The following is a 10,768-nucleotide window of genomic DNA, read 5'->3' on the forward strand; positions in this document are numbered from 1 at the left end:
CCAGTAGGCACACTTTTCATCCATTATCTCCCCCATGGCACAAAGTAATTTGGATAGGTATATATCATATAAACTTCCGGAAGGACTCTCTGGGCTTTGAAGAATTATTGCAGTACTGTTGCCTCATAAAAGGTCATTAGATTTGGTCTTTATTTGATGGCAGTCAGTTCTCTCTGGTATGTGGACTTTGTACACTGGTGTAAGTATTTGTTTTCAAAGTAATGTAATGGAAAGAAACAGCATTTGTTGTTTACAGAAATATTAATTCTTTATTGAGAATCAGAAATATTCTGATTTTACTGAATTCAGAGGTAGTCTTGGCCCCTGCCCCATAACACTTTTTAGTCTTAGACAATTTGTGCATTTTAAGTTTTTAATTATAGTACAAAAGAAAGTCACTGAGAAAACTTATAAAATCAGCTTATGCAACATTTATAAAAGGCTATGGAGTAGTTCATGTGCTGAAGTATGATAAAATGGTTTGTGAGCAATACAGTACAATATCTGCTTATCAGTGATACAATGTAAAGTCTGTAATGAAGTTAGACTGTTTCCCCAAATTTCTACGTTAGGTGCTGTGAACTTTTTTTCACTTTAACCATCATAATTTTCTCCCCTTCCCGCCAATCTAAATCTGTCATGACATAGGCATCAACTGTATTGTCACCGTGTAGAATAAGAACCAAATTTCTCAATAAGCAACTTCCCCTGTCACAGTGAGACAATATGCTATGCTCATTTTTCTAGATTCCCTAGGAAAAGATATTTTTAATCCAGTGACAGATATTTTTACTTTCTAAAGGTAGAGCTAACCTCTCATACCATTTTAAGAAATACTACAAATGCAAATTTGCTTCTAGAACAAAAATGTTGATTTCTTAGACTTTCAGAAATATTGAGAAGAGGCTTTTTAACATTTCTGATACATCCAACAGCTCAAGTCTGTGATAAATTAAGCACCAAAGTCAACACTGATAGTACCTGCAGAGACTTAACATTTCTCTAAAATACTCTCCACCATTTAAATTCATTCTTGTTAACATTTATTATAATTTGAGGAGGTACGTGGGTAAAAGCTGTGTTATTTCATGAACATTTCCTTAAATATTATTAAATGGTCATTCTAGCTAGCCACTGTTTCAGCTTTCAGACCAATTCTGTTTATTGGTCTCTAATAAGTTATACTGCCTTCAAAATATTTATGCCTCTTGAGTGTTAATTATCCTTCCTCCACCTGGGCAGGTACCCAAAACTGGCACCAGAGTGTGGCATCTTACACCGCTGCTACTGATAATCATAGAATCACAGTCAAGCAGAGACCTTCATTTTACAGGTAAGGAAACTGAACTGTGGTGGGTTGAATCACAGGGCTCCTGCCTCCTAATTATCATTCTATTATACATGCTATCTTCTTTTCGCCTATCTTGAAAATCTTTTACTATGTTGGTTTCTCTATAAAAGGAATTACACCTGAACTTAGAACCCGGGGAGCATAATCAACAGCCTAAGAGGGTGGAGAACAGTAGGAAAGGTGTTGGGGATCTGGTCTCACTGTAGTCAGAATTCCATGGTTGTTTTTTCTCTTGAACACATCACTTGATGAGTGGAGGGTGTAGCTGGGATTCTACCATACTAAATCCTTGCAGCAAACTTCACTTTCAAGCACAGAGCTGTCGCTGCAAAATATACCTCAAACCTGCTCTGAACTAAATTCAGGTTTGGTTTATATTTGGTTTGGAAATTTTCTAAATTGTTTTGCTTGTCTCTAAATGGTTTTAAGTTTGATTCTGATAAAATTTCTGATTTTAAAAGCATTATTTCCTTCAGAAATTTACATTAAGGTTCATGTCCCTTCAGAATTGCTATCTTAGAAAAGGAAAAGTTAGAACTCAGAATGCCTGACTGAAAATTGTTTAGGACTTGATAGTAAATCAAGTTGAGTTTTGTATACTTTTATCTGTAATATTACCAAACTCATTTTCTGCAATATTATATTAATATATACTTTCAAGTATATAATAAATTACCACTTATTTAAATAAAAATGATCAAGATATTTAGGTTATTACCAGATTTAAAAGAGTTCTACAAATATTGCTGATATTAACATGTATGATTTTGTGCATGTAGAATAAACTGGCATAGGAATAGCTCCTAAATGCCCATGTATCTCCCTTTCATTTGTGGGTCTCAAGCAGGTACCAAGCCCAGTACAGTTTCTGTTTCCAGACCCTATGGGACTTTCAATTTAAAATAAGAGCCAAGGCAACTCACTTTCATGAGCGATACACAGCACTCAGAAACCTGCTCGCCAGAGTTGCTGGTCTGCTGTTTGATACCCCCACCTCCCCTAATTCTTGCATATAATGTTTTAAGAGCAGCAGTTTGCTGGAGCACTTGGTTCATTCATTCAGGTCTCACCATGTGATAGGGTTTAGAATAAGTTTTTCAAACAAATTAAATAGACCCTGGTCTCAGAGACCTCTCACTCTGCCAGAGAAAATCACTCATGGAAATAGAAGAGCATAATGCAGTGTTATAAATCCCACAACAGAGGTAACCTGTTTAACTTGTGGAGCAAAGGGGCTGGGAGGGGGTGAAACTGAGTGGAATGGGACAATGGTCAGCAAAGGTTTCCCAGAGGAGTTGATACCTGAACTGTTGTTGTTGTTGTTTTTTTTAAGGGAATCATCATTGATCTTTATATTTTACTTGTTTACTCTTTAACAGACTAGTCTTTGTTTCTGTTGGAGTTTCACCTAAGTAAGATATGTAATTTACATAGCATGTATGCCTTGGAGCCTTCACTTTCTAGAGTACATTATTATGAAGCACCTAATGAAGCATTATTTTAATATTTAATAGTCACTATCCTCTTTTTTTTATTGTGGTATAATATACATAACATAAAATTTACAATTTTAACCAGTTTTGAGTATACAATTCAGTGGCATTAAATACTTCACAATGTTGTACAACCATTATCACTATCTATTTCCAGAACTTTCTCATCATGACAAACAGAAACTCTGTACCCATTAAACAACCTGAACTGGGTTTTAAAGGAGGAGTGGGAAAGAAAATGTAGTGGGTCAGAATGTCATTGCAGACACAGGGGACACACAGTGTGTTGTGTGTGTAGGAACTACAAGCAGTTGATTGCTGATTTTTGTTTTAAATAGACCCCTTTCCCCAGTGCTGTGTGGAGGTTGGATTTGAAGAGGAGAAAGCTGGAAGCAAGAGACCAGTAGAGCTGTTGCCGTGGTACAGGTGAGCTATGATGGCCTAAACCTGGTGGTGTTAGTAGCCATGAAGAGAGGGTAGAATCAATCAACACATACAAATAACATCAATCTTTAGTGACTGACTGGATAGATGGGATGGAGGAGGAGGAGGAGGTATCAAGGGTGACTCCCAGGTTTCTAGTTTGGTGCTATCAGTAACTGAGACAGAAGGCAGGAGGAAGACCAGCTCTGGGGAGAGAAGTATGTTCAATTTTTCAACATGATGAGTTTGAGGTATCTATGGGTCACATCCAGGTAGATGTGTCCAGTGGGCAGTCAGACCTGAGTGTGAAGCTCAGGCATTTGGGGGTCATCAGCATAAGAGAAGACTGTGGCATCTGGTTGCAGAAAGGCAGGGACCCTTACCTTAATTGACCTATTATTTTGGGGCTCAGTAGACAAATTTGTCATCCCATCAGGCCCATATTTTCTTGGGCCACTGAGACATGGTTGCCTGTTTTCTCTCACATTTCCTTAGAACGTTGGCAAAACTTAATATTCCCAGTCCTATCATCATTTTTCCCTGCACTGAGAATTATATATGGCACTATCTCTTCACATATAGTACACATGGCAAGGTCTTGTATATAGTAGGTGATCAATAAATGTTCATCTTCATTGCTTATATTCAAATGGTTCTCTGTATACAAAATTACCTCCTTTTTTTCTTGCAGGAACTTCTTTCATGCTTCTCAAGTTTAACTTCTTACAAATTTCTAAGACTACTTCAAGATTAAGTGTAAGTGAGCAGTACTTGATGGGTAAGTGTCTTCCATCATTAAGACTAAATCATTCCTTTCATTATCACCATACTTTGCTTGTTGCAGGATTTGGAAACAAACATTTCTCTTCTTAGGGAAGGACCGTGGAGTTTATCCAGTCAAGGTCCCACAGAGGGAGTTAGAGTTGCAGTAACCTGGCGTGAGTAAGCCCTGATTCCAGGTGGTGATGGGGGTTGAGTTTCACATTCTGCTTTATTTGAACAATATATGAAAAAGAGTCACTAAAAATAAGAACAGACTGGGCTTTGTTGCAGCTGAGTGGCCTTGCAAATCTCTGTAAAGAGGAATTATAGGACATAAAGGATCTGATTCTGGGATATGATCCAATTGCCCTGTGAATGGAAGTAAAATATCCTTTTTAAGAGCACTGAAGTTCTGGGATTTTGGGGGAATAGTCACTTCTGTGAGATGTGGATTGTGTCCAGGGACTGTAACCTGAGAGGAAACAAGAAAGTTATCTGAGTGATTTCAGATGTTTTGTGGTGCCAACAGTGAAAAACACTGATATCCACCACTAAAATGCAGCCTTTATGAAACACATGTAACAACCTGCCAGGTCTCCCCAGGCTAGAAACAGCTTCAGTCCTGCGCGGTGAATGAGTTACCAAGTGCCTACTGATATGGACCGCAGTTGTTAATGCTGTTGCTGAGAATTACAAAGTGAAATAAAGACAGTTCCTTTATCTGAAGATGTAAGTCAGAAGCAATAGACTGATTTCTGTCCCCATCGTTTTCATGGAGCGCAAAGGTAAAGAGTTGACTGTTTCTCTTTGTCTCAAGTCTGTACTTAATATCCTGATTCTGTGTCAAGATTATTTATAAGTGGAATTTTTTTCTCAATTTATTCCATTTTCCTTGCAGCTGATCTAAGTGTATATGTAAGTTATTGCTTCTTTAAAAAGCTTTGATTTTACCTGGTTTTGTCCATGAGTCTGAATCTTCAGCTAGATTTATCTTTTTGGTGGAGGAAATGATCAGGAAAATAATGACAAATACTAAACGAACTATAGACTATTGCTACTGAGAAATGCTTTTATTATATATGGTAGAGAGGGAAAAGAATAACATTTACGTAACCACTAATGGCATGTATTTTAGCCATTCATTTCAGCTTCCAGAGTCTTTCTTACCTTCTGTTTTTGTCCTAGAGCTAGTAACTAAAGCCAACTTGTGCATAACTTTATTCTATAAATATGTGGCTTATTTTTAAAATTTTTTATTGGAGTATAGTTAGTTTACAAATTGTTAGTTTCAGGTGTATAGCAAAGTGAATCTGTTATACATATATCCAAGATGTGGCTTATTTATGGGATTTGCATAAAAACAATTTGTTGATAGATTCACTATAAGGAAAACCCTTTTTTTTCACAGAATGAAAATGTCACAGTAAATAACAGGAAAATAAAGGGTCTTTTTAGGCGTGAGTTGAGGTCTTTCCAGCTCTATTCATGTCCTCGGTAGGAGGAAAGATACTCAAGAAAAGCATGAGCCCCTCACTCAAAGTGCTGAGTACTTTGGTGATAACCTATGGAGCAGGGGTTTTTAATCCTAGAGTTTTATGAACTGAAAACCATGCCCTTTATTATGTCCTAAAGAAGAAACAACTACAAAGCCAGTTTTTACTACAGAATAGATGACTACCTTCTCTCAGGAGTAGCTCTATACGGAATGACTAGTATGGCTGGCGTTAGACCCATTAAGCAAACTAGATGAATCTTGACATTCTTAAAGTCACATCAAAGAGGAAGAGTCATAATCTGGCCAAATAAATCAGATACTTATTCATTTAGTTCATTCACATAAACTCACTCAGCCTCAAACTAGTCCATGCGTCCTTAGAGGAAGAAAAGCCTTAGAAACATGCATCTAAATAAAATTAAAATCTGGAATTTTACTTGCATTGATTGGAAAACTCACCATCGTTTGCTTATGAGCGGGCAGCAAAATATGTATCACTTAATATAGTGGTAAACTTTGTGGATCAAATTTTATTTGTAGTGAATTCTAAGGAACTTGTGTCGCAATCAATTTTTAATAGTAGAAGTTATGGTTCACGGAACAGATGTTAAACTGGTATTCCATGAAGCTTGGAAGAACTGTGGCCACATTGTATTTTTGTTTGTGTTTTTAAATTTTTACTGGAATGTAGTTGCTTTACAATGTTGTGTTAGTTTCTGCTGTACAGCAAAATGAATCAGCTCTATGTATGTATATATCCCCTCCTTTTTGGATTTCCTTCCCATTTAGGACAACACAGAGCATTGAGTAGAGTTCCCTGTGCTATACAGTAGGTTCTTATTAGTTATCTGTGTTATACATAGTAGTGTATATATGTTAATCCCAATCTCCCAGTTCATCCCACCACCCCACATTGTTTATTTATTCTTATTAATAAGGTTTGTTCCATTTTTTATCCTAAAAGGTACCACCCGAAATGGGATTTGGCTTCTATTTGAAAAATTGCCAGTTGGGGAAAAAACATGATTTTCTGAGTTTCTCCCTATTATTGCCACCTCACCCACTCCCTGCTAAATGCAAGTTGGCCTTTTATTCTGTCCTGATATATCTACTTTTGGACTTTCCAGACTTATTTTAGATCCTTTCTAGGTAAGTAAGTATTGTGAGTTCTATAATATTTTAATAACAATAGTTATTAGCATTGTATACTTACCTCTATTACATAGACCCCAGGCAAGAGAAGGAGGTAATACTCTCCAAATTTGTTGGTTCTATAGGGGCAGACATGTTTTCTGTCTTGGACTTCTACAGTTACATTGGGTAATGGAGTCCCATTCTGATCAAAAATTTGACCCTTTACACCTGCAAGACAAAAAGAGAATTAAATGTTAATACCACATTTTATGGCATATGAAAAAACATTCTTGTAATTATTTAAGAAAAATATGCCCAATATTTATTAGCTGTTTTGAGTTGAGTGTTTCAGAAGGGATGGTAAACTTTAAAAAAAATTGAGATATAATAAAAATATAACATATTAGTTTCAGGTGTACAACATAATGATTTAATATATGTATTGTGTAACAGTCACCACAATATGCCCAGTTAACATACACATTTTTTTTCTTGTGACGAAAACTTTTAAGATTTACTCTTAGCTAATTTCAAATATACAATACAGTATTTAACTATATTTACCATGCTGTACATTACATCCCCAGGACTTATTTATTTTATAACTGGAAGTTTGTACTTTTTGACTGCCTTCACCTATTTTTCCCCACCCCCTGCCTCTGGCAACTACCAGTCTATTCTCTATATCATGAGTTGTTTTTTTTTTAAAGATTCCACATATAAGTAACATTATAAGCTATTTGTCTTTCTCTGATTTATTGATATTTCACTTAGTATAATGCCCTCAGTGTCTGTCCATATTGTCACAAATGGCAAGATTTCTTCTTATGGCAGAATAGTATTCCATTGTATAAATATACCACATTTTCTTTATTCATCCATCCAATTAAGTTGCTTCTGTGTCTCAGCTATTATAAATAATGCTGCAGTGAACATGGTGGGTGCAGATATCTTTTCAAGTTAGTTTTCTCATTTCTTTTGGACAAATACCCAGAAGTAGAATTACTGGATCATATGGTAGTTCTATTTTTGATTTTTCTTAGAATCTCTATACTGTTTTCCGTAGTGCTGCACCAATTTACATTCCCATCAACAGTGCACAAGGGTTCCCTTTTCTCCACATCCTTGCCAACACTTGTTGCTTCTTGTCTTTTTTGACAATAGCCTTTCTAACAGGGGTAAGGTGATATCTCTACTTGTCTTTAACTCTTGATACTTTAATTACAGTGTGTCTTGATGTGGATCTCTTTCGGTTCATCTTATTTGGAACTCTCCAGGCTTCCTGGATCTGGATGTCTGCTTCCTTCCCCAGGTCAGGGAACTTTTCAGCCATTTTTTCTTCAAATAAGTTTTATATCCCTTTTTCTCTCTCTCCTCCTTCTGGGACCCCTATAATGCAAATGTTTGTCTGTTTGATGTTGTCCCATAAGTTCTTTAAGCCATCTTCACTCTTTTTCATTCTTTTTCTTTTTGCTGCTCTGATTGGATGAATTCCATTGTCCTGTCTTCAGGTTCATTTATCCTTTCTTCTGCCTCATCTAGTCTGCTGTTGAACTCCTCTACTGTATTTTTCAGCTCTATGACTTTTATTTGGTACTTATATTTTCTTTCTCTTTGTTGAAATTCTCATTTTGTTCATGCATAGTTCTACTGAGCTCAGTGAGTATCTTTATGACCATTATTTTGAACTCTTTATCAGGTAAATCACCTACCTCTATTTCATTAAGCTCTTTTCTGGGGTTTTATCTTGTTCTTTCATTTGGAACATATTCCTCTGTGTTGACTCTCTGTGTTGGTTTCTATGCATTATATAAAACAACCATCTCTTCCAGTCTTGAAGGAGTGGCTTTGTGTAAGAGGTGAACTTACTGTTCAACCCTGCCCCAGCTCTGGGTTTTCTCTCAAACTTTTATGATTATCCAAGCAGCTTACTTTAGTCTTAATGGCTCCAGTAGTTGAGGGTGTGCCAAGACCTGTCAGTATCCCAAAGGGGAGTATCTCAGTCAGCACAAAGGTTCAGGCAGATTGGGAGCCAAACCCACAGCTTCGAAAGTATACAAATATACCTCTTCTGGGGGAAGACTGGGAGATGGGTGTTTCTGTCTACTCCCTCTGCACTGAGCCCTGGGGTGACTGACAGCCAGTTAAGAACCATTTCTTTGTTTGCTTTGTTCATCTCTTGCACTCATGAACACAAGCCATGTTGGCCAAGAGCCAGGCTATCAAGGGATGTGTTCTCTGGGCAGTAGCCAAAAAAGCCAAGGGGTACAGATGGGTACACAGGCTCCTTTCTTGGAGACACTGGTGATCTGGGGTACGGCATAGGTTGAGAGTGAAGATGGTGCCCAGTGGCCTCTGATGAATGATTGTAGTCAGCCGCTAGATGTGTATTTAATTAGAATCCTGCTCCTCAGGCCACAACTATGAAGATAAACTAATAGTCCTCTTTCACAGAAAGACTGGGTTTTCAGTCTGCTGCCTCTCCACTGTGCCCTGAGTGTAGCTGGTTAAGAACTCCTTCTCTGTTTGTTACAGTTCTGTGGGATTTATGAACACAAGACGTGCTGGCCAACAGACCCAGGAAATCAAGGGGTAGCCTCTGGGTGGCAACTGCAAAAAACAGTGCACCAGACGAGTGCACAAACTCTTTTCCAGGAGATTCCAGGATCCTGGAGGGAGGTGGAGGGACAGGGCAAAGATGGCAGCCACAAGCATCCATCTTTGGAGAGTATTTCAGTTGGCTCCTAGATGTATGTTAAATTAGATGACTGCCCCTCAGACTGAAACTTTCAGACAAGCAGATACGCCTCTTTCACAGAAAGACTGGGCACTTTTCAGTCAGCTGCCTTAGTGCTGGGTCCTGGGCGGTAGCCAGTTAAGTCTTTAAGAACTGTTTCTCAGTTTGCTATAGCCTTGTGGGTCTCATGGATGTGAGCCCCATCATTTTCAAAGCTAGATGTTTCAAGAGCCTCCAGAAGGAACCAGCCCTGCCAACACCTGGACTTTAGCCCAGTGAGACTGGTTTTGAACTTCCAACCTCCAGAACTGTACATTTAAATTCACTGTTACTTGAGAGGAGACAAGATGGCGGAGTAGAAGGTGAGCTCACCACTTCTTATGGAAACACCAAAGTCACAACTAACTGCTGTACAACCATTAACCAAAAAATGCTGAAACCTACCAAAAAAGATACCCTGCATCCAAAGACAAAGAAGAAGCCACAAAGACAAAGAAGAAGCCACAACAAGACAGTAGGAGGGGGTGCAATCTCAATAAAATCAAATCCCATACATGCCAGGTGGGTGACCCAAAAACTGGAAACAGAAGTTCTCCCACAGGAGTGAGAGTTCTGAGCCCTGTGTCAGGCTCCCCAGCCTGGGAGTCTGGCAATGGGAGGAGGAGCTCCCAGAGAATCTGGCTTTGAAGGCCAGTGGGTTTTGGTCACAGGGATTCCCCAGGACTGGGGGAAACAGAAACTCTATCTTGGAGGGTGCACACAGGGTCTTGTATGCACCAGGACCCAGGGGAAAAAAGCGGTGACCTCATAATAGACTGGGCTAGACTTACCTGCTAGTATTGGAGGGTCTCCTGCAGAAGCAGGGGGTGGGGGCAGCTGTGGCTCACTGCAGGGACAAGGACACTGGTGGTGGTAGTGTGGTAGTTCTGGTTGGTACTCATTGGCATGAGCCCTCTTGGAGGCTGCCATTTTCTCACCGAGTCCTGGCCCCACCCAACAGCCTGTAGGCTCCAGTGCTGGGACGCATAACCAACAGGGTAGGAACACAGCCCCACCCATCAGCAGACAGGCTGCTTAATGTCTTCCTGAGCACACAGCTGCCTGATAAACACACCCCCTGACATGGCCTTGCCCACCAGAGGGACAAGACTCAGCTCCACCCACCCATGGGCAGGAACCAGTCCCTCCCACCAGGAAGCCTACACAAGCGTCTTAAACAGTCTCATCCACCAGGGGGAGGTGACAGCAGAAGTAAGAAGAAATACAATCCTGCAGCCCGCAGAATGGAAACTGCAATCACAGAAAGTTAGACAAATTGAGATGGCAGAGAAATATGTTCCAGATGAAGGAACAAGATAAAACCCCAGAACAAC

At 39.0% G+C, this 10,768-nt stretch overlaps 2 protein-coding genes across 3 annotated transcripts in view; one reads left to right on the top strand and one right to left on the bottom strand.

Annotated features, from left to right (window-relative positions):
• The window catches only part of SLC35E3 (solute carrier family 35 member E3), a 100,649-nt gene extending 96,442 nt beyond the window's left edge, over window positions 1–4,207 (top strand). The window contains exons 6-9 of one of the 2 annotated variants that reach the window (XR_009521226.1): window positions 1,243–1,333; window positions 3,183–3,270; window positions 3,959–4,023; window positions 4,112–4,207. The gene's annotated coding sequence lies outside the window, so the exon portion shown is untranslated. Of the gene's footprint in view, window positions 1–1,242; window positions 1,334–3,182; window positions 3,271–3,958; window positions 4,051–4,111 lie in introns of those variants that run through there. The other variant, XR_009521225.1, reaches the window with a different exon arrangement.
• A 45-nt stretch (window positions 4,208–4,252) lies between these two features.
• Window positions 4,253–10,768, bottom strand: part of CPM (carboxypeptidase M) — a 289,531-nt gene continuing 283,015 nt past the window's right edge. Inside the window, exons 9-10 of the mRNA XM_060025195.2 lie at window positions 6,738–6,886; window positions 4,253–4,501 (exon numbers count right to left, since the gene is read on the bottom strand). Coding sequence (XP_059881178.1) covers window positions 4,259–4,501; window positions 6,738–6,886 — 392 coding nt within the window. The 3' untranslated portion in view covers window positions 4,253–4,258. The remainder of the gene's footprint in view (window positions 4,502–6,737; window positions 6,887–10,768) is intronic.

This window comes from Delphinus delphis, chromosome 11 (genome assembly GCF_949987515.2).
Source record: "Delphinus delphis chromosome 11, mDelDel1.2, whole genome shotgun sequence".
Classification (NCBI taxonomy): domain Eukaryota; kingdom Metazoa; phylum Chordata; class Mammalia; order Artiodactyla; family Delphinidae; genus Delphinus; species Delphinus delphis.